Source organism: Leuciscus leuciscus, assembly GCF_965113295.1.
Source record: "Leuciscus leuciscus genome assembly, chromosome: 19".
NCBI lineage: Eukaryota > Metazoa > Chordata > Actinopteri > Cypriniformes > Leuciscidae > Leuciscus > Leuciscus leuciscus.
In genome coordinates, this window is record NC_138743.1 from 37346317 (window position 1) to 37371671 (window position 25355).

The following is a 25355-nucleotide window of genomic DNA, read 5'->3' on the forward strand; positions in this document are numbered from 1 at the left end:
CACTCATTACACACACAGCTGATAAAAAAATAAACCCATCGTGCGAATTATTCGTGCGTCAAAATGGCGTCCAGTGTGAAAGGACCTTAAACTCGCTGAGCAAATTCAACTTGTGCTCTCGCGAGAACTCTAGACTTCCAGGGTAGAGCATTCGTATACTCAACTACATACACGGTTAATATTAGCCCAGTCAGAAGAGTTACCTCACCCACATGAAAGTGTTAGAAATGTGTTTTGTCACTGGTTAGAAAGGCAACCAAAACAACATGGTTTACTGGAATTATTTTATCAGCATAAACAGTTTCAAAACAAATCCATAATGCAAAATATTGAGTAGGAATAACAAAACCATTTCAAACTACACCATGATATAAAAAAAGTTAAAACAGTACAAAACTGAGAATATCGATCACTGTACATTCTCCTCCGCGTGTCAGAAGTTCTGAAGATCTGCGGGATGTACAAAATTATTTCTGAAGAGTCGGTAAGCCAGGAGTTGCCCTCCAGAAATCATCATCAGTAACCCAGAGCCTAAAGGAGAGAAGACAGACGTACAGTTATCATTACATTACGCACACGAGGAGTGGCCTGATTTCACTTTAGAGAACAGAAGTTACCGAGAGCAATCCACCAGTGCTCTGTTGAGGGAAAATCAGCCATAACTGAAACAAAAACGACAGACAAAACAGGGAGACAATTAGCCATCGTGTGCTTTCAAATATACATTTATAGTGGATATAAAAAGTCTACACCTGTTAAAACAGCCGGTTTTAATACAATGAAACAAAGATAAATCATATCAGAATATCATGATGTTGATTAGTTCATTCTGAACACAGGCACATGTGCGATTATAAAGGGGTGTGGATGGACACTTATGCCGTTAGTTTTGATCTTTTTTTCTCTGAAATCAATGTTTTCAGTGGCATTGGCTGAAATTTTTACATCAAATGTGCAAAAGTTATGAAATTATTGACAGTAGTTGAGAAAAGTGATGTTAGGCCTAGAAAAATTGACATCATTTTGTAATCATATTGCGTAAGTTATGCTTGGAGTTGTTTTATTTGTGATGATAATGCAATGTTTTTTTAGCATAATTTTTAGCCATACAAAGAAATTTAGCATGCAAAAATTGTGAGCCAACCAAATATTAAAAACTGATTAAGTTTTAATGGCTACTGAAACAGTATACGTCAGCTTTTTGTTTTTCTTTGCAAAGTAAAATAAAACATGTAGCTTGCAAAAATAATTTTGTAATATTTTGTAATATCAATTATTTTCCTCATATTTTGATGGTTTAATCAGACTCGTAGGGTCATTCAAAGCACATATTCCCTCCGGACATCATCTTTGGCAACTGTAGATCAATATTTGCTGAAAAAGCTCTCAAATAAAGATCATTCAAAGAGATCTGCCTACATCATTATGCCATATGTCTGTAGAAGCCCTTATATTTTGTGCCTGGTCACCGACCGCCTTCACACCACAGTAATCGATTAGATCAGTCCAAGGTGGACTTCACGCAGGACACGCTCCTGTATTTGATCTGGTTGGTGAATACAGTGTCTCTGTTCTTCAGTGTGTCAGTGAGTGTGTGTAGTGAGGTGTGTGTAGACTCACAACATGAAGCTGCTACTTCAAGCTGGATTACTCTGACAGTATAGAAATATTTATTACAGAAATCAAATAGCCACAGGCCAGGGTCACACTTCACTGTATCTGCCTTGGTAAACATACTTTTTCACTACGCAATACGTCATTTTCTAGAACGGCAACTCTGTGTATTAAGACATAATTCTGTGTATTCACTAATCTAATTCATTCAAACGCCACAGTGCCGGTCTCTCACTGTATATACGGTGAAAGAGCTGAACGCTGCTTTACAGTCGTCTGAGGCTGACAGTGTGTTGTGTGGGTGAAGATGTTTTTCCATTAATAGATGTTATTCAGGCTTTCAAACTCATCATGTACTGTTACAGGTGAAACTGTGCCAATACCTTCCTGTAATTCTGCAATTCACAAAATGGTTTTTATTTTTATTGATCAAATTATATTATAATAAATTATACTTTTATTTTAACCACTAGGTGGAATTGCCAGACGTTCCCTTAGGGATCATGCGCTGTGCACATCAGAGGATTTTCCAGTATAAATACGCAGCTATAATTCATGTAGGTGATTTTGAAGTATATTTTATGTCGATATACAATACATACTGTTAAAACTAATCATGGTATTGATATGTTAAGACTGTCGACTCTATAGAACAATGGCTAGGAAAAGTAACTTTACCGCGCTCCGAGAGCCCTCTAGTGGTCGGGAGCATTTCCGTTGTGTTGCGGCTCAGTTCTGTTGTGTTGTGAACTTATGTTTGCTTTTTAAATTTCGTTGTGTTGTGCACTACTGGGCCACCGTAGATGATCCAATTCAACCATACTAATAAGTAAAAATCACTTTAGATAAACATCACATTTGTGTTCCTTTTTTTATTTTTATTTTTTATTGCTTAAAGCTGCTGTCCTCTTTGTCGCCATCTCTGTTCGAAATCTGCAATTGCAGTTATTCGCGGAATTATCAACTTTACGTGGGTTGTGCCTCGGCATGGCACAGCGCGGATGAATCCAGTGTTTTGAGGAGTCAGTCGCCGCGCCGGTGTGGATACTGTCGTTCGCAATCACAGATTCTACTTTTTGGAAGTACTTTTTGGCCGGTTGCAGTCTCTTTTTCCTCCGAAGTCCGAAGTCTTTCGCGTTTGTTCGGGTGAATCTCCAGTTGGTGATTGTCGTTTGAACCTTTCTGGATCCGGCATCAAATTGATAAGTTTAATTATATCAAGTGCTGTGAGAAAAGGCTATAAATCTCCACCTCCATTATCCTCACACTCATAGCCAACTAGCCGAGACTCTTCTTCATGTGGACAGATGTGACGTAATGACGCAGACATGCTCGATTTTCCCGCGGAAATCCACCAGTACCATTGGAGTTAAATACATTATTACAAGCTCACCGTTTTGAATCGAGCTACGGCAAGCAGAGAGTGTTGAACACTGGCTGGTTATACTTGCTCAAATTTATTTTGGATCATTTTAAACCCAAAAAAGCTACGGACTGCAGTCTTCTTCTGTCCAGAACAGCAGCACAGCTGTGAGGTTTGTTCGAGCGGCGCACTCTACTGTATAGGCTTGAATTTGTGTTTCTTTCAGCCTGAGGGTTATTCATTTCACTTTGGGTGTGAAAGAGCCTTTACAATTGAGTAAAAGAGAACATTTGTTTTATTTTTCTTGTTAAAAAACGAAAACAAGCAAGCCCAGCCAAGGTGAGAAAATGTTATGCAAAAATACTTTCCAAAAAAGTAATTAGTTACTTGTTTTAGGGAGTAACGCAATATTGTAATGCATTCCTTTTGAAAGTAACTTTAGTCGTGACCGTGTTTACATGGAGACAAATCCATTCATGTGAATTACACGGATAATGCATTAGCAGAAGTTCATCCACATAGAGCAACAGTTCAACCTAAACAGACGATTCAGACACTTTACAGCTCAAATAACACTCAACCAGTGGAAGACGTCATGGGACTGCTCACCTGACCACGTGAAACTTAAATATCATTTAACCAAACCCCTAGTATTTATATACTAAGGACTTGCACAAAAATTCTTTGCCCACAGGCATTGTGTCGATGTAGTGACACTAGGGGTCGCACTTGGGAGCAGATGAGAATTATCTGGACATACGGGTAATAAAAGGAGGATATCTCGTTCAGATTTGTTCCTTCGGAGCCGCTGACGTTCGGTCATTTCATACAGTAATGATTGACAACCGCATCTGGAACATCTGCACGCTGTCCCGAGATCAGTGAGGGTGGCTGGGCTACGGGGCGTGTGGAGGTGTGGTATCTGGGCTTTCACTTGGGGCATGGACAGGTGCGTCCCCAAATTGATAAGACCAGAAAGGAGGTGAGACAGTTCCTGGGGCTGGGGGGGATATTATAGGAGGTTTATTCCTAATCATTCTGAGCTCACCAGCCCACTGACAGACCTCACTAAAAAGGAAGCACCAGATTCGCTCCAGTGGACGGAGCTGTGCCAACAGGCCCTAACCAAGGTAAAGGCTCCCCCATGCAGTGGCCCGCTCTTACACTCTCCTAACTTTGATCTCCCTTTTTAGTTGCAGACGGATGCGTCTGACAGGGGTCAGTCCTGTCCCAGGTGATCGGAGGATAGGAGCGGCCGGTGCTGTATCCGAGTCGATAGCTCTCAAACAGAAAGACTAGATACAGCACCATTGAAAAATGTATTAATAATAATTTGTTACATTTATATAGTGCTTTTTCTGGGTCCTCAAAGCGCTTCACATATGTAAGGCGGGAATCTCCTCAACCACCACCAATGTGCAGCATCCACCTGGATGATGCGACGGCAGCCATACTGCGCCAGAACGCCCACCACACACCAGCTTACTGGTGGAGAGGAGACAGTGATGAAGCCAATCAGTATATGGGGATGATTAGGAGGCCATGATGGACAGGGGCAAATTTGGCCAGGATGCCGGGGTTACACCCCAACTCTTTTTCGAAGGACATCCTTGGATTTTTAATGACCTCGGTTTAATGTCTCATCCGAAGGACGGTGCTCTTTTGACAGTATAGTGTCCCCGTCACTACACTGGGGCATTAGGACCCACACAGACCACAGGGTGAGCGCCCCCTGCTGGCCTCACTAACACCTCTTCCAGCAGCAACCTGGTTTTTCCCAGGAGTCTCCCATCCAGGTACTAACCAGGCTCAGCCCTGCTTAGCTTCAGTGGGCAACCCCGTCCCAGGAGGGATTCACTCTCTGTTCAGACCCTGCGCCCCTTCAGTGGCTCCACCGCATGAAGGATACCAACGCACGGATCACCCGTTGGTATCAAGCGATACAGCCTTTTACGTCCGAGGTGGTCCACAGGCCGGGGGCGCAGATGGCTGTAGCCAACCTCCTCTCTAGAAATTGGGAGGGAGGAGGGGATTGGTAATGCGAAGTCATTGATGATGATAACTAACCCCTGTTTTTAAAGCTGCCGTCGGCAAAATTTTTTTGATCATATTCAGTGTAATCGACACTATAATCCGACAGAACAACATAAATAAGGTGGTTTTAGAAAAAAACCCGAGCTTCTAACTCCACCTGGAGCGTGTTATTTGTTTTGCAAAAATCCAGCGCTCCCGCTTCATCAGGTCCAATCAGCGCAGGGGGGTGTGATATCTGACTGTCAATCACAGGTCGTGCACACGCCACAGATCCCCTCTCCCTCGCGCAGACGCGCACGTTACAATATCACATGCACACGACACGCCTGAAGTTCGCCTGGAGATTGCATGAAGCGTGATGGCGGAGAGAAAATCTACTAACAAGCTTCCAATTCCTCGGTTATTGCTATCTATGGATATATTAGCCAGGGCTGCCTACCTCCGAGTCCATGGTGTTGATAGATGCTGAAGAGACGGACGCGTTCACAGAAAATCAGGTACACACGCACAGTGACGCACTGACGAGCACGACCTCGATGGGAGGGTGCTCGCTGGTAGTGGGGAGGGGCATGAGAGTTGTAAACATTCAAAATTTTGGCTAATCGACCCAATCTGCCAGACTTGCCGACGGCAGCTTTAATTCCGGTGATTGGCGGAGAGACGGGATACAAGCGCCCTGCAGACCTGGGACAGCGAGAGAGAGATTCATGCTGCACTGATTGTGTTTGGACTGTTTGTTTTGGTGAACGTACTCGCCACTCTGATTCTACGTCATTTCTATCTGTGAACGTTCTAAATACAGATTTATTTTTTAAATTAATTGTCAAACTATGTTTCTAACTTATTAATTATCAAGTAAAATAAATATAATTATAAATATAAATTATAGATATATCGACCATCAGCCACACAAGATTTTGGCATCTGCAATATTTGTCGACCACTAGTTAATAATCAAGTTATGCTCATATCAAGTTCGGTTTTTTGTTTTGTTTGTTTTGTATCATGTTTATCATTTTAGAATAAAACTGCACATGTGTTCACATCCTCGAATCGCCATCAGTGGATTCTCGTTACACTGAGAGACTAAATTAAATTACTTTCTGTGGTTGTTGACAGCATTTTACTGCTTGGCTTGTTTTGAACCCATAATATCAGGCATTCAGGTTAACTTGTCAAATTGATTTGACCAAATATGCTTAATCTCAGGTCTTTAATGTGTGTTTAGATGCTCTCACCGGCTACGGTCAGTCCAACATGCAGCAGTGTGACAGTGATGGCGTAGTCCCACACACATTCCTCCACGATCCACGCGAATATCAGACCGCCCAGAACGTACGTCACCTCTGTGGAGATCACACTCACTGTACAACACACACACACACATCTGAAAGACAACTGCCCATGCAAACGCATGTTTTATTATGCACAAAACATCAGAACTTCTCTAATCAGAAGGTTGAGATCAGCAAATCAGCACTTCTTCAGTTTCAAAACTTACCAAGATCCAATTTCTGTGTAAAATAAGTGCTAATTTCCGCTATTGTTAATTGGTACCATCACTAAATTGTGTTGTGTCATGTATTGTTAATATACATCAGCATTATATGTGACATAATTCCGGTCTTATCTTGTTTAGCTTGTTTGCCAGTGGATTTAAGCCCTGTGTCTAGTTTCAGTCTTCGTGATTTCTTCTGTAAGGCAGGACTCAGGACTCGGGGAACAGCGGGACTCAGGACTCGGGGAACAGCGGGACTCAGGACTCGGGGAACAGCCAACACACAACGTTAAGAACTCACAAAGACTGAAACTAGACACAGGGCTTAAGCCTGGTTCACACGGCAGGATAATTAGGCCGATTTTAGCCCCGATTCACTCTTTCCGACAATCTTAAGGATGCTCCGATTATCGTAAAATAATCTGATCAGATATTCCTGCCGTGTGTGGTGTGTTAAGGCTGCTCTCGTCTGCTCGGAAGGACGTCGGGACCGCTCCGATCTCAAATCGGGAATATCCAACATGTTGGATTTATTTGGCCCGATTTCTCCTCGTCAAGTCAAGTCAAGTCAAGTTTATTTGTATAGCGCTTTTCACAATACAGATTGTATCAAAGCAGCTTCACAGTATTAAATTAAAATAATACAACAAAGTTTGTTTCAAGAGGAATTTATTGATTGATAAAATTAAATTAAATATCCCCAAAATATCCCCAACTGAGCAAGCCAAAGGCAACAGTGGCAAGGAACCGAAAAACTCCATCAAGTGACCTAATGGTGTCCTAAAACTCCATCAGGTGACCTAATGGAGAAAAAAAACCTTGGGAGAACCCAGGCTCAGTCGGGGGCCAGTTCTCCTCTGGCATTTATGAGCTAGAGGCCGTATTGTAGTTTGAACTGTGGGATTATATGAATGCCTGGCCGAAGAGATGCGACTTTAATCTAGTTTTAAACTGGGAGAGCGAGTCTGAGCAACGAACAGTATCAGGAAGACTATTCCAGAGTTTTGGAGCCAAATGTGAAAATGCTCTCCCTCCTTTGGTGGTTCTGGATATCCTAGGTATGACCAAAAGCCTTGAATTTAGTGATCTTAAAGAGCGCGATGGATTATAGGGCGATAGAAGATCCGTTAAATAGACTGGAGCTAAGCCGTTTAGGGCTTTATAAGTCAGTAGCAATACCTTGTAATTAATACGGAACTTTATAGGTAACCAATGCAGTGATGATAAAATCGGTGTTATATGATCATATTTTCTTGATCTCGTAAGAACTCTAGCGGCGGCATTTTGGACTAACTGTAGCTTGTTTATTGAGGATGCAGGACAACCAGCTAATAAAGCATTACAGTAATCCAGTCTCGAGGTCATGAATGCATGAACTAACTTTTCTGCATCAGAAACTGATAGCATATTACGTAGCTTAGCAATGTTTCTAAGGTGGAAAAAGGCTGTTTTTGTAACATATGAAATATGATTTTCAAAAGACAGGTTGCAATCGAGTATAACACCCAGGTCTTTTACTGTAGAGGATAAAGTAACAGGACATCCTATGATGTTAAAGTTGTATTGTGCGAGGTTTTGTGGGCGGTTTTTTGAACCGATAAGTATTACCTCTGTCTTGTCTGGATTTAATAAAAGAAAATTACGCGTCATCCAATCTTTTATATCTTTAACACACTCTGTCAATTTGGAAAATTTAGCGTTTTCATCCGGCCGTGATGAAATATATATTTGAGTGTCATCAGCATAACAATGGAAACTAATTCCATGTTTCCTTATAATATTTCCAAGTGGCATCATATATATTGAGAATAACAGAGGGCCTAATACAGATCCCTGCGGCACTCCATAGTTTACTGGAGTTATGATCGATTTTTCTCCATTTAAATAGACAAAATGGTAGCGGTCAGATAGGTATGATTTGAACCAGCTTAATGCTTGTCCTTGAACACCAGTATAATTTTGTAGTCGATCTAAGAGTAATGTGTGATCTATAGTATCGAACGCAGCACTAAGATCAAGTAAAACTAGTATTGAGATACAGCCTTGGTCAGAAGCTAAAAGTAAATCATTTGTGATTTTAACGAGCGCAGTTTCAGTGCTATGATGCGGTCTGAATCCAGACTGAAACTTTTCATAGATATCATTTTGTTGCAAGAAAGAGCCCAGTTGAGCGGACACCACTTTTTCTAATATTTTAGACATAAATGGAAGATTTGAAATGGGTCTATAATTTGCTAGATTATTATGATCTAATTGTGGTTTCTTAATGAGAGGTTTTATAACTGCCAGTTTAAATGTTCTTGGAACATGACCTAAAGATAAAGACGAGTTAATAATATTGAGGAGAGGCTCTTCCACTACAGGTAACACTTCTTTCAGTAGTTTAGTTGGTATAGGATCTAATAAACATGTTGTTGTTTTAGATGAAGTGATAAGTTTATTTAACTCTTTTTGTTCTATAGTTGTAAAGCACTGTAATTGTTCTTGCGGGGTGATAATTGAAGCTGAATTATAAGGCGCGATTGAAGATTGAACGTTTACAATTGTGGTTCTGATGCTTTCTATTTTCTCAGTGAAGAAGTTCATGAAATCATTACTACTGAACTGTAACGGGATATTTTGTTCGGGTGACGTCTGTTTATTTGTTAGTCTAGCCACGGTGTTAAATAAAAACCTTGGATTGTTTTGGTTGTTTTCTATTAGTTTGCGGAGGTGCTCAGCCCTGGCCGCTTTTAGGGCCTTTTTATAACTTGACATACTGTCTTTCCACGAGATTCTAAAGACCTCTAAATTAGTTTGTTTCCATTTACGATCTAAAATACGGGTTTCTCTCTTTAAAACATGCGTAGTATTGTTATACCATGGTGCTTTATTTTTCTCTTTGACCTTTTTTAATTTAATAGGTGCAACCACATCCAATGTTCTAGAGAGAATGGTGCTCATAGTGCTAGTTAGTTCTTCTAGTTCATCTGTTTGTTTGGGTTCAGGCAGCAGCCGAGACAGATTAGATAAGCAATTTGAGAAATTATCTATGGTGGATGGGAGGATTGTTCTGCCTGGTTGATAACGCGACGCCGCATGACATATTACAGCAGTACGTAATATGCAAGTTACCATGTAGTGATCAGTGACTTCATCACTTTGTGGAATGATATCTATATCGGTTGGATCGGTTCCATGTGATATAATTAAATCGAGTGTATGATTAAGACGATGTGTTAGTCCGGTGACGTTTTGCTTGACCCCAAATGAATTTAATAAATCTGTAAACGCAGCTCCTAACGCATCATTTGGATTATCTACGTGTATGTTAAAATCTCCAACAATTAATGCTTTATCGACATTGACTAATAGGTCTGAGAGAAAATCTGCAAACTCTTTTAGGAAATCTATGGAGCTTATAATATGACAAAACGATTTGAATTTGAATTGTGTAAATTTGAATTATTTGCAAGTGAAATCTAACAAAATTGAATTTTAGGTGGTAGTTTAAATAGTTCTGAATTTGATTTTTTTTAAACGAATATTGAACATTTGAAATTTAACAAACTGAAATGTTTTTATGGCTGAATTTTATAGACATGTATTTTCCAACAGCTAGTTTTTTTTTGTTCTGAATTCGTATACTGCAAATATTCAGTTTAAAAAAATACAGATTCAAGTTTTCAAGATGAAGAAATTCGGAACTTCAAATTCAGTTTTCTAAAATTCAAGTTCAAAAATTCAAGTTCAAAAATTCAGATCTTACAGAAAGTAGGTCACAGGTCATCCACAGGGAAGAGTAAAGGATCTCAGATAAGTCGAACAGAGCATTTTGGCTGCACTGCAGTAGTTTTCTGCCAAACGCGGTGGTGGTTCAAGAGAATCCGTGTATCTTTCGTTCAGTCGTTTTTTTATTTAATATTAAGAGTAGAAAAATGAGAAAACAGCTTGAGTATTAGATTTCTAATATTCTAGTAATAATAGTCCGCTGTTGCACGGAGCTTACAAAAATTGTGTATTGCAACTATAGGCTATATTTCATTTCCTCATCAAACAACTAGACTAACGAATGGCTCGGCACAACAGAAGAGCCCAGAAAGGGCTTTTTCTCTGAGTAGACCAGCAGTTGGTCTGAATTTGCTATAGCCTATTTTCCGGACTGTACAGGCTAAGTCACGTTTTATGAAACACGCTGTGATTTATTCCAAAGTGACTCTGGCATATATAATGCATTTAACATTAAATAATATAAATGTTGACTTTCAAAAGTAGGCGCGCCAAGAAGGCTATTCTCTGTATTTTGGTTCATTTTTGGTGAGCGCCAGAAAGATCTAAAGAGACCGAGACGCGCTAAAGCAGCGCATCATGTTGTTTTATTTATTTTTCAATGGCATTATATTTTGTAGTCATTTTGAATGTACACAAATTGACTATAAATAACAGAGTATTAAGTTATTTCCCAGCAGTGGAACAAATCCAAGTGATGGCGCTCGTGCATCGCGCTCTCACACAACATAGCCTACTATCAGACCTGGCGTTGCTTCATATCGCAAACTGCTCATTATCAAAATGAAACACAGTCAAACAAACATATAAAAAGGTATTCTGCCTAATTTAATTGGTCTGTTGTACAATATAAAAGGCAAGCTGTGCCGCACACAGTAGCCTACAGTCCAAACATTTCCCTTGAAGACGCTGATTTAGCCTATAGCCTAGGCTACGTGTATTTTGGGACTCGACTGAAGTATGACGCCTTTTTATTTGTATTATAATATAATATATTAAAATACATCATCTTCTGAGTTTTATGATGTAGCTAGGCCTTTTGTGTTTTATTTAAATTAAAATGTATTGTAATTTACATCTCAAAAGAATGCGCTTTGTGCATTCTCTGACATTACATTTATTTATTCCATTAATATTGAGTATCAGTTGATGTTAAACAAAACTGTGTTATTTTCTATGGCAACTAAACTTCCAAAATAAATAATAATAAAAAAGAATAAAAAAAAAAAGCTCCGCAGCTTTTCCACACAGATTTTGAGAATTGGCCATGCAGCTAAAAAAATAGGCCAAGGAAGTAGACTAACGGCTAGTGTCCGGGAGATGCGTTCATATTTATGAAATAAACATAACTGATTTTGTCTACACCTAAATACATTTCCAAGGAACCCCTAATTATAACAGTGATTAAGCCCAAATGTGGGTGGGGGTAATGAACACAATATGTTTTGTTTTTTTTGTTTTTTTGTTTGTTTTTTGCCCAAATGGTCTCCACCAAGAAAAAACAACAAGAATGAAAAATAAGTAGCCATGTATAGGCCTAATAAAATAATATAGGCTACATAGCCTATAAAAGAGGCTATATTGTGCCCTTTATTACAAACAACATTTAGCCTATTTTAAACGCCAAGCCTAAACAAATTTATTTAAATCGAAACGGTCGCGCATCTCTCATTCAGTCAAAAGTTTTCATATTTGCAATGTAACATGTGGATGCTAACGATTAATATAAAGAAGGCTTCATACTTCAGTCGAATCCCAAAATACACGTATAGGCTAAATCAGCGTCTTCACAGCAAGGGAAATGTTTGGAGTAGGACTGTGTGCGGCACAGCTTGCCCTTTATATTGTACAACAGACCAATAAAATTAGGCAGAATAACTTTTTATATGTTTGTTTGACTGTGTTTCATTTTGATAATGAGCAGTTTGCGATATGAAGCAACGCCAGGTCTGATAGTAGGCTATGTTGTGTGAGAGCGCGATGCACGAGCGCCATCACTTGGATTTGTTCCACTGCTGGGAAATAACTTATAATACTCTGTTATTTATAGTCAATTTGTGTACATTCAAAATGACTACAAAATATAATGCCATTGAAAAATAAATAAAACAACATGATGCGCTGCTTTAGCGCGTCTCGGTCTCTTTAGATCTTTCTGGCGCTCACCAAAAATGAACCAAAATACAGAGAATAGCCTTCTTGGCGCGCCTACTTTTGAAAGTCAACATTTATATTATTTAATGTTAAATGCATTATATATGCCAGAGTCACTTTGGAATAAATCACAGCGTGTTTCATAAAACGTGACTTAGCCTGTACAGTCCGGAAAATAGGCTATAGCAAATTCAGACCAACTGCTGGTCTACTCAGAGAAAAAGCCCTTTCTGGGCTCTTCTGTTGTGCCGAGCCATTCGTTAGTCTAGTTGTTTGATGAGGAAATGAAATATAGCCTATAGTTGCAATACACAATTTTTGTAAGCTCCGTGCAACAGCGGACTATTATTACTAGAATATTAGAAATCTAATACTCAAGCTGTTTTCTCATTTTTCTACTCTTAATATTAAATAAAAAAACGACTGAACGAAAGATACACGGATTCTCTTGAACCACCACCGCGTTTGGCAGAAAACTACTGCAGTGCAGCCAAAATGCTCTGTTCGACTTATCTGAGATCCTTTACTCTTCCCTGTGGATGACCTGTGACCTACTTTCTGTAAGATCTGAATTTTTGAACTTGAATTTTTGAACTTGAATTTTTGAACTTGAATTTTAGAAAACTGAATTTGAAGTTCCGAATTTCTTCATCTTGAAAACTTGAATCTGTATTTTTTTTAACTGAATATTTGCAGTATACGAATTCAGAACAAAAAAAAAACTAGCTGTTGGAAAATACATGTCTATAAAATTCAGCCATAAAAACATTTCAGTTTGTTAAATTTCAAATGTTCAATATTCGTTTAAAAAAAATCAAATTCAGAACTATTTAAACTACCACCTAAAATTCAATTTTGTTAGATTTCACTTGCAAATAATTCAAATTTACACAATTCAAATTCAAATCGTTTTGTCATATTATAAGCTCCATAGAAATCAGCGTAAGGCCCTGGCGGTCTATATACGGTAGCCAAGGCTAGAGATAATAGGGATGTTTTTCTAACATCTAAGAGCGTAACATTTAGTACAAGTACTTCAAATGAAATAAACTTATTACCCGTTATCTGAGTAACATTTAGAATATCTCTATAAATGGTTGCAACACCTCCGCCACGGCCAATCAGACGGGGCTCATGCTTATAACAGTATCCAGGAGGAGTAGACTCATTTAGACCGAAATAATCATTTGGTTTAAGCCAGGTTTCAGTAAGGCAAAGTACATCGAAGCTATTATCTGTGACTATTTCATTTACAATAACTGCCTTAGGTGCGAGCGATCTAATGTTTAGAAGACCTAGCTTTAGAAATAGTTTTTGTTTACTAATAGCAACATTTTCTGTTTTAATAACAATTAGATTTTTCCTAGATCCTGCATTAGATTTATTATTTGATCTCACTAAACGAGGAATCGACACGGTTTCTATGCAATGTTCTACACTAGTATTTATATCAGTTGAATTGGTGCAGCAGAGACTATGATTTGGACTTTTGGTTACTAGTCAAAGGGTATTTAACATTTTGGAGATGTTATCTGACAGAAGATCCGCTCCGAATCTGCTTGGGTGTAAGCCATCAGCACGGAAAAGCCTAGGACGCTCCCAAAACAGATTCCAATTATTTACAAAGAGCAGTTTCTGCTCATTGCACCATGACATTAACCATTCATTTAGCGCAAATAATCTGCTGAACTTTTCATGCCCTAGTCGGTACGTGGGAAGCGGTCCTGACACAATGATCGTTGTTTCAGGCGATGTGCTGCGTACCGTATCGATTAGATTCCTGAAGTCTTTCTTCAGAATCTCCGTCTGGCGCAGCCTGATGTCGTTCACTCCCGCGTGCAGGACCACAGTTCCGACGCGCTCGTCACCGTTCAGGATCTCGGGAACGCGAGCAGCGATTTCAGAAACACGAGCACCAGGAAAGCAGTGACTTTGCACCTTACTTTTACCTAACGTAGCGTGTACGTGCCGAACGATGGAATCGCCGATGATCACAGCATCGCGTTCTGTTTCGCGTAGAGGGGAGAAGCGGTTTTGTGTCGATAACTCGAAAACCGGGAGGGTCGGAGAAAGTCTTGGTCTAAACCTGACTCGCGTCTTCCACTGCGGAACCACCCATGCTTCGTGGTGGCGTGTTGGAGCCGGAGTGAACGAGACCATGGCTGATTGCGACCGATGCTGAGGAACGCACGGAGTAGACGCGGTCGGAGTCAGCGGGTTAGTAACGTTAAACACTGATTTGTGTGCATCGGCGCGTGATGTTTCAAGAGCCAAACACCGGTCTCTCAGCTCGGCCTGTCTCAATAAAAGGTTGTGGATCTGTTTCTCAACAACTTCCAGTTCAGACTGCAGACTCGTGTGTGGTGTCCCCCGGGGACAAACGAGCACGCAGCCTGTGGACTGTGGCGTGTAGCCAATCAGAAAGCGAGGTGACGAGGCGGCGAGGAAGCACCGGGAAACATAATCAAAACAGCCGGCGAAATGGCGCACCAGAAAGTCCGGTGGACGTCGGAGATCATCGCCTTTTCTTCTGATAACGTTTTTTTCCGGTTAAAAAAAAACTACAAACTATTGCCACTGCATCCTCTTCGTCCGCCATGATTGTTTACTCTGAAGTCACGTTTGGTCTCGAGGGATTTTGCGAGATTTCCCGTCTGAGCTGGGAATGCTCGGGAGTCAAATCAGTTCGTGTGTGATGTGTTGATTTTGCCGTGTGGCTGCGCACCACACACTATACGACCAAAACTGTTAGACCCGTGATTTTTTATCCCCGTGTGTGGGGTCTCTCAGGTTTGGAAAATCGGCCGACAATTTTAAAATCGTCCCGTGTGAACCAGGCTTTAAATACACAGGCAAACAAGCTAAACAAGATAACAAGGGGGCGGGGCTAATTAGAAACACCTGGGGAGACTAATAGATAAGAAAAACTACAAAGGACTACAAAACATGGCACAGGACAGGAAATGACAAATGTCCACACAAGACAAGGGGAACACAAGACAGGAATTATGACAATATGTAACTCTCAGCATCTGCCTTCCCTTAGGTCATTTTGACCCGAAACTTATTTATTTAAATCTGAGGGGTCCAATACCTTAGGACTTGTCACACTTGAACCACGAATACACACAAAATGTTTTACTGGATTTGAGGAGTTTATGTGGTTTTAATAAAAAAAGAAACAAAACCTTTCCTCGCAGGTCAATTAGGAATGAATGGAATGTGAGGAAAGCTTCAGTATTCATGGAAAAAACTAAAAATGCTCCAAATTCAAACTAAAGATGCTAAATTTTTTGCAAAAGTTATTTAATAATGTCTACAAGTGTATCCGAATGCACACTGAAGAGATAAAATCAAGGACTGACTTTAGGACCCAGAGGAACAGCTCATTTGCTCCATATAGAGCTACAAGGCCCTCTAGTGGCAAGAGTCATGAAATATCATGTTATATTATTTTTTTCCACAAGAGGGCGGCAAAGACACCAGAAGTGACCCAATGTGACATATTGAGCTGATCTGAGCTGGTTTATGCATGTTTTGAAAAGTTTATTTGAATTTAAGTTAAAAGAATGTGAGGGATGTGCTTGAATATATTATTTATTGATAAAAATCATAATACATATATATCTCCCAAAAAAACTATTTAAAAATAGAAAAAATATTATAAAAATGAAATGATATGACCTTTCTGGACAAAAAAAAAAGTATAATTTTAGGGCTTCGGGTCATTTTTACCCACGATGGAAGAATCTGTTACAGAATGAGAGGATTAGGGTTAAACAGCCCTCAACTGCAGATCATAATGCAAAGTTTGTGTGACTGCAAGTGTCAGTCTTGAGCCAGTGTTCAGTCAACTACAACTTTACACAACATAAAGTATCCACTGTATCCTTGAACCAAGCCTACCTAAATATTTTGGACTTTGCCATGATGGTTGAGTGGTGTAGTCGAAAGGTGCTAACAAGCTGTCAACCTCGTCGACCCTGATTACAACAAACAAACAAACAAACAGCAACAAATAAACACCCAAACAGCTTGATTCAATTCTGTAACATTAGTTCAGATCAAGAATGTGATAACGTTAATAGTTTACTACTGTTATTAAGTTTATTGTAGCTAAAAAACAACAACTGGAGAATTCAATTTGCATCAAATTATCCTGCTCTATTCTAATTTTGCATCACAAAATTCAGGGGACCGGGGCCTCTTTATAAAGACGTGTGTGGAATGATCCTAAATGTGAACATACAACAACTTACAAAACGTTCCTTTGATCGATTTTTTGAAACGTCCATATGCACATAAAAAATTCCTTTATAAATCTACAGAATACCCACAAATATGGTACAAACTTTATGGATTATTTTTATTAGTGTTATATATGAGCACAAAAGGTTGGTAAGTATGCCCTACAGGGGGGGCGCAAGATGGCGGCTTGGAAGTAGCAGCAGTTTAAGGTTGCTCCTGTCACGCTTATTTATTTTCTATTAATAAGGTACGCAAACTCTGGATTTCAACTATAAATCTTCTGTAGTATGTCGCTAGAGACTTTCTGGCCGCAATCTTTGCCGAAAATGCCAAGACCTGCTAAGAAAACGGCGAAAAAAGATTCGGCCGCTGAGGGATCGGCCGACGAGCCCGAACAGAGTCAGGCAGACGCTGGCAGCGAGGCTGACCTTAGCCCGGCGCTCGCAAAAGCACTTCAAATTATGACTGAGAAGATCTCTAATGCAATAGATGAAAAACTTGGCCCGCTGGCAGAAACAGTGCATAATCATACCCAGCAGCTGGAAAGTGTTAATGGTCGATTGGATGAGGCGGAGCGGAGAATCATGGCGGTTGAGGCATTTTCGGAGGACGCGCAATCTCGCGTTTTCACTCTTGAAAAACAAGTTGCCATGCTTACCGAACATATCGACGACCTGGAGAATAGAGGCCGGCGCAAAAATATCCGAATCCTGGGCCTTCGCGAAGAGGTAGAGGGTACCAATGCAGTTACCTTTCTTGAATCGTGGATCCCCGAATTTCTTGGCCTGCATACCAAGAGCGGTCGCATCAAGATTGAAAGGGCGCATCGTACGCTGGCTCCAAAACCGGGTGCTAAGGACAGACCACGGCCATTGATTGTTCGGTTCCACAACTATGGTGACAAGCAGAGGGTTCTCGATGCCTGCAGGAAACGCTCAGCGGATGGGGATTTGCGGTATGAGGACAGTAAAATATCATGCTACCAGGATTTTTCGGCTTCAGTGATACGGAAGCGCAAGGATTTCAACGCGGTCAAGCAGCGACTCCGAGATATGGGCGCTCGCTATGCGATGCTGTATCCAGCCAAGCTACGAGTCAACATAGGAAGTACCCTTAAAGTATTCGAGACGGCGACTGCTGTCTCGCAGTACCTGGATAAGAGCAATTCAAATTCCAGCACGAGCACCTGATCCGTGTCGGGTTTTCTACCTGGCGAGTGACTGGCGGATCCAGCTTCTTATAATAGCGACGTGAGTTTTAGTTTGCGTACTTTATTTTCTATTTTTCTCTTTTTTTGAGTGACGGGGGCTATCGCGATAACTTTTTTTTTTTGTATTTTGGGTGTAGCCTACTTTTTTGTATAGTTGCTACTGGAGAAGTAACTGGCTGTTTTTGGGATGAAGAATGCTCCCCTTGACGTGGGGAAACGGCCCCTTTTTTCCTATTTTTTTATGTCCGTACCGTGCAATTTTTTGCTTTTCTTTTTTCCTTTCATGTTGCCAGTTTGGCTTGTTTTGATTTATGTTATTGTTTACTGTTATGCCTTGACACACGCGTATCTGTTTACTGGACCGAATGACAATATGGAAATGTTTGAAAGGGGGAGATCACCACCTGTTCTATTCTTTAAGTAATGGCTGGTAACTTAAGACTTTGTACATGGAACGTAAGGGGCCTACACGGGCGAATTAAAATTCGTAAAGTGCTCACACGACTTCATAAGGAAAATATAGATGTAGCTTTATTACAAGAAACCCATTTGAGTGATAGCGAACATTTGAATCTAACACATTATAAATGGGTTGGTCAAATTCACTTCTCATCCTTTACGAAAAGTAGTAGAGGAGTAGCAATTTTAATTAGTAAAAGTATACCTTTTAATGTCACAGAGAGTATTAAGGACAAACATGGTAGATACATCATTATTAAGGGGACTTTGAACGCAGAGGAAATTTCACTTTTAAACATATATTGTCCCCCAAATTACTCCTCAGAATTTCTTACAAAAGCTTTTCTTGAATTTAAAGAACGCGCATCTGGATTGTGTATTATTGGAGGAGACTTTAATTGTTTATTGAATTCATTATTAGACCGCTTTCCCCCCAGGGACTCTCTCTTCACCAAACAGTCCAAAGCTCTTGCCGCACTATGTGATGACTTAGAATATTTGGATGTTTGGCGCACTCTGAACCCGCATCAAAATAAATTCACTTTTTTTTCTCACCCACATAAGTGTCACTCTCGGATCGACTACTTTTTTGCTCCTAAGACTATAATGCATTCAATTACACGCTGCAACATAGGAGATATTGTTATATCGGATCACGCTATAGTGGTGCTAGATATTTGTGTGAGGGGGTTTCTTAGACCTGTTAGAAGTTGGAGATTTAATAATTTATTACTCAAAGATGATAAATTTCTCTCATACTTTCATTCAGAGTTTAAGATATTTTTATCTATTAACTCAGAATCTACAAACAATCCCTCACTTCTCTGGGAGACGACTAAAGCATACATCAGAGGCCTTGCCATTTCATACTTTGCAACCAAAAAAAGAAAGCAGTTAGAGAAAGAGAAACACCTGGAGTCAGAATTAAATACTGCCACTAGTAGCTACTTGAATGATCCCTCCCCAGCTCTGTTAGAAAAAATAAGTGCTGTGCGAACCTCTTTAAATTCATTGCTAACCTATCAGTCTCATTCAAATATATGTTACTCAAAGCAAAAATTATATGAATGGGGTAATAAACCTAGTAAATATCTAGCTCATTTAACAAAGTCCAATTCTGACCCACAATTTATTACTTCTATAGTAGACCCCATGGGAGTGCGTCATTTTGATCCTATTATTATTAACAATATTTTTAAACAGTTCTACTCTGTTCTTTATCAGTCTCATCATTCTTCCCAAAAACATGATTACATGGTATCTTTCTTTGATTGCCTAACCCTCCCTGTCGTTTCAGAAGAACAGAGGGAACTTCTCAATGCACCTATTTCAAGGGAGGAAGCTATAGTCGCACTTCATAGCTTGAAGTCTGGTAAATCTCCTGGGCCTGATGGCCTTGCATGCGAATTCTATAAAGAATTTGAGTACGTGCTTCTAGACCCCCTTTTAGCTATGCTCAATCATTCATTCTTGACTGACAGGTTACCCCACTCGCTTCGTGAAGCAAATATTTCTCTTATTTTAAAAAAAGGCAAGGACCCAGAAAATTGTGGCTCCTATAGGCCGATTGCTTTGCTTAATTCAGATTTAAAATTGTTATCTAAAATCTTAGCGTTAAGATTGGAAAAGGTTCTGCCATATATCATTCATGAAGACCAGACAGGGTTTATTAAAGGCAGAAGCTCCACCCATAATGTCAGGAGGCTTTTAAACATTATTGAGCTTTCCCATAACCTCAGTACTAACTCTTGTATTTTATCCCTAGACGCGGAAAAGGCTTTCGATTCTGTGGAGTGGCCGTATCTGTTTTACACACTGGAAAAATTTGGCATTGGTGAATATTTCATTAAGTGGGTGAGAATACTCTATAAAGATCCCCTTTCCGCGGTTATTACCAATGGTCATAGATCTGTTAATTTTTCCTTATCCCGGGGTACAAGACAGGGCTGTCCCCTCTCTCCATTGCTCTTTGCGATAGCAATGGAGCCATTTGCTCAGAGGATAAGAGAGAGTGCAGCTGTGTCGGGCATGTCTCTGGGGGGTAGGCGGCACAAAATCTCCTTATATGCAGATGACGTGTTACTTTTTCTTTCGGACCCCAAGACCGCTGTACCAGCAGTTGTTGACCTCATTCAGGAATTTGGACAATTTTCCGGGTACAAGATCAATTTTTCTAAATCAGTTGCCCTATTTATAGGGAATAAGAAGTCCATAAATCAACCTCCCTCTTTTCCTTTTAAATATTCCGAGGAAGGTTTTATTTATTTAGGTATTAATATAACCCCTACTTTTAGGAAATTATACAAAGCTAATTTTACACCAGTGCTCGAAAAAATAAGAGATGATTTGACCAGGTGGATGACTCTCCCTCTGTCTTGGCTGGGACGGGTTGCCATGATAAAGATGAATGTCCTACCTCGGTTACTATACCCTATGCAGATGATTCCTATTTTACTGTCTAATAAGGTTATAAAAGAGCTGAATGGGTGGTTAAGTTCATTTATCTGGAGCAAAAGAAAACCCAGGTTGAAATTATCAAAGCTTCAGCTCCCTGGTGCAAAGGGTGGTTTGGATCTCCCCAATTTTAAACTGTATCAGTTGGCTTGCCAGCTTCGATTCATTGTTGAGTGGCTTAATGAAGATCCTAAATCAGCTTGGCTTGATCTTGAATCTTCACAGTCTAAATGCCCTTTGCAAAACTTACTATTTGTCCGTGATTCTAAGCTGAGGAGAGCTATGTGTGATAACCCTTTAGTATGTAATACTCTTAAGGCATGGCGTGCTATTCAAAAATTAGAAGACAAGATCGACACAACCTCTCCTCTGTTGCCAATCCTGAACAATCCAGAGTTTCTGCCAAGTACTATGGACCTTGGTTTTAACGTTTGGCTGGCTAATGGTATACGTAGGATAGGTGATTTATTTGAGGAGGGATCACTATTGTCTTTTGATATTTTAGCCTCAAAATATAATTTACCTAGGCAACATTTTTTTAGATTCTTGCAAATTAGAGATTACATATTCAAAAATACTACACTCACTTCCAAATATTCACTTTCAGTAATTGAGAGGATGCTTTTAAACCCTCCTACAAAAAAGTTGATTTCCTTCTTCTATAAAGCCCTGTGCTCCTATTCTACAGTTAATACCTCGCACCTCAGATTAACATGGGAAAGAGATCTTGGGGTGGATATCTCAGAGAATGATTGGGAGATGGTTTGGTCTCTAGCCAATAGGCTTTCAGTTTGCAATAGAGTAAGAGCCATTCAGCTTAGGATTCTCCACAGAATACACATTACACCTCTTCTAAGACACAAGTTCAACTCCGCTCACTCACCACTCTGCCCCAAATGTAAATCTGACATAGGAGATTACATTCACTGTGTATGGGATTGTTATGTTATCCAGGCCTACTGGTCCAGAATCATAGCTCAATTGAATAATATCTTAGGTTTGGCCTTGGATCCTGACCCTTTGTCTCTTCTCCTGGGTTTCCCATGTAAGCTTATTTCTAATAAGCATAAAAGACGTCTTTTTGACCTGTTAACTTTTGCTGCCAGGAAGAATCTACTTTTGTCGTGGATCAGCGATAAACCCCCCTCTATGAAGGGATGGCATTCAGTTATTAGAGAGACTATTCCTCTGGAACTCCTAACATCTTTTATTCACTCTACGACTGATACTTTTACTCGCACTTGGTCACCTTATTTGGACAGCATAAATGCCTCTACTTCTGATATTCTGAGGTTTGGTATGATATAGGCTAGTGCCTTCAGATGATCTATTTCTCTGCTGGTCCTGTTGCACATTTCTGTTCACTGTACAATGCTTTGTTGTTATGTTATGTATACTTTTGTGTTTATATTTGTGGTGTGTCGGGCGATTTGTTACTTTGTTTTGTGTTTGTTTAATAAAAAAAAAAAAATAAATAAAAAATAAAAAAAAAATAAAAAAATAAAAAAGTATGCCCTACAGTTGTCAGATGCATAAGAACATTTTCACGTCAGTTTCTGCCTTTATAAATCCTGATTTGTTCCTCGTCATGTCCAAGGAATGAAGGATCAAATCCGATCATACATGCATTTTAGAAACGAGGCCCCGGACTTTTAGAAGTAAATGTTCTACATGGAACCATAAAGGGTTCCGTCAGGCACTTCACAAACCTTTTAGTGGTTCCCATAATGTGATCTTTGTATGAATTTAGCTTAAATTAATTAATTCTGTATTTTAATTCAATTTTATTAATTAAACAGCTCGTAAACAAACTTTATCACTAGAAGAAAGAAAAAAAATCAATAACCCATTAAAAATGAAAGTATTATGTAATAATTTAAGACATTTCTCCTTATATAGTGTTTGAGTCTAGAACCCTAGAGCTCTATCTAGAACCCCACGGAACCTTTCATTCGATGAGAGTGCAGATGTCACATCACATAGTGACCCGACACATGTTTCTCGCACAAAACCAACACTCAAAAAAAGTCCAAACCTTTAAATGTTTTAAATATAACATGAACGATAGCATAGGCCCAACAATATGTTAATTAATAACAAGATGTTCATGGGTTGAATAGGAGAAATGGCCATTTTTGTGAATGCATTAAGAACAGCAGCAGTGATTTACATGAAACTAATATCACAAAGTGCTAAGATACACTGACGTAGACTGTTTCTTTCTCTATACAGGAAGTCAGACGATCACCACATAAAAAACAGACACACACACACACAGAGAGAGAGAGAGAGGGAGAGAGAGAGAGAGAGAGAGAGAGAGAGAGAGAGAGAGAGAGAGAGAGAGAGAGAGGAAGTGCCGCTCAGTGTGGAGAATCTCACCTGAGAATGCCGATACAGAGACTGACCACAATATAGTACACCGAGTAGAAGCACACCATACACATCAGCAGGTTTTGAAGAACAGCCTGACAATAAACACACAACACAGTTGTTTGACTGCTGGGAAATATGTCATAGTTTTATCAGTATTGTTTCTGCAGTGTCTAATCAAACATGTTCCATTGTTCATGAGCCTGAATTATTTCCTCTATAAAACGGTGCCTGTTTTTCAGTCAGTGAATCACAGAAGTCGTCTGGAAGTGATGCATATAGACATGTGGAGCTAGTAGTAAGTGAACTATGCGACAGTGGATCAAACTTTACCCAGGTGTCCTGGATCTTGCCGTTGATTGGCAGCTGGCCATGGCGTTTGATCAGAGTGGTCCCACAGCACCGGCAACAGTAGTCCAACAACATGAATGGCCGGCGAATCTTTGATGGACGCTAGCAGTAGCACAACTCTGAATCTGTGCATCTGTCATGGCTGCTCTTAATAAGATTAGCAACACTCTCGTAAATCTGTTGAGGATAAAGCCCACCGACAGGCCTGGTCTACGCTAACTAATCACACACACACACACACACACACACACACACACACACACACACACACACTAAAATACCCCTCATTCAGTAATGACGAGCTAGAATACCTCACATTAGCACACCTGCTAACAATACTTCTGTTCTAGCATTGCTAACTTGTGAACACATTTTAGAAATGGTGCCGATTTCAGAAACAATATATAGGTCTACTCCACAATGACGCACATAATCAAGGCCTACTTGCTTGAGAACCGGGTCACTCCTGTTAGGAAGCACCTTTTTGGATCGATTTGAAAGCAAGCAAGCAAGCAACTTTATTGATATAGCACATTTTAAAAACAACAGACGTTATTGCCCCAAAGTGCTTTACAAAAATGAAAACATTAAAATCATATAACAAAGCAAACATAACTTATTCGAAAGCTAAAGAAAATAAATACGTTTTTAAATAAGACTTAAAAAAGGGAACATCGTGATTAAATTTGATTAAATAAAGGAAATTCTAATGGCACATGCGCTCAAACTAAAGTATAGGCCTACCAAATGTATTTTCTGTTTATTCCTGTGTTCACTTAAACTTTGATTTAAAAAAAACAACAAATTTTCAGATAATTAAAAACTTTTGATTTTAATATATATGCCTAAAAGGAGCATGTTTGGCTTCTCCAGTAAAGCCAGCGAAGAACGTTCTCAGTGCTGCACATACAGTGGCTTTCTAGAAACATCTGCATAGTTAAGGGAGGTTCTGCCGCACAGAGCCCAGACCTGAGTCCCACTGAACACCTTTATGATGAATGTGAACGCTGACCGTAAGCCGGGTCTCACTAATGCTCTGATTGCAAACTCACTGCAAAAGCCTGGAGCTTCTCCTCTGCAAATAAAGGCTGTCCTGCAGAGCTCAACAACATGAATGCCAACAATATGCCTACGATAAGACCTTGGCTGTGTCCGAAATCACCCCTATACCCTCATTCACGTTTCCCTACTACATTACTCCACTGATATAGTCCACTTGAAGGAGTGAATGAAAACGAGTGATTGAGTGTGGAGGAAGAATTGCCACTTTTGCATCGTTTGTGCTGTTTAATAATCATATGAATCGTAGCAAACTGGCAGCTCCAGTCGTACTGAACAGATTTATCCTGAACTCTGTCATGGAAACTAGCATATAATACTCAATTAGAAAGGCATGTACGTGTATGATATTACGCTGTAGCCACATTGGACCAGCGGTTTAGAGAATGGATGGATGTATGGTTCAGCTGCGCCGCCATCTTCTGGTCAGACGCGGGAATACATTCGACGAGTGGCGCTCACAGTGCATTATGGGATTTTCTCTAACCGTTGAGAGTACATCGGTTGTACACTCTTTATTGCAGTGCATTGTGGGATTGAATGAGTGCACTTATGGTTTCACACACCACTACAAATGGCTGTTCCTTCAAATACGTCCATATTTAAGGGTAACGGGGGCGATTTCAGACACTGCTAACTGGGGTTGAAGCTGAACTCTGCAGGACACTGGCCTTTTAGGAGCAGGATGGGACACCCCTGCCATGGAAGAACCAATTCTGGTTCCCCAAAGAACCTTTCAGTGATCAGTTTTTAAAAATAACTATTTTCTTAGT

At 39.9% G+C, this 25355-nt stretch overlaps 1 protein-coding gene across 1 annotated transcript; it reads right to left on the minus strand.

The window, feature by feature from the left end:
- Window positions 1-283: 283 nt before the first annotated feature.
- Window positions 284-23690, minus strand: tmem244 (transmembrane protein 244). Its single transcript, XM_082148030.1, has 6 exons — window positions 23506-23690; window positions 23182-23267; window positions 16338-16414; window positions 6250-6375; window positions 618-662; window positions 284-531 (listed from the first exon to the last, which is right to left on the minus strand). The coding sequence occupies exons 1-6, from the start codon at window positions 23596-23598 to the stop codon at window positions 434-436; spliced, it is 525 nt and encodes a 174-aa protein (XP_082004156.1). The 5' UTR covers window positions 23599-23690; the 3' UTR covers window positions 284-433.
- Window positions 23691-25355: the final 1665 nt, after the last annotated feature.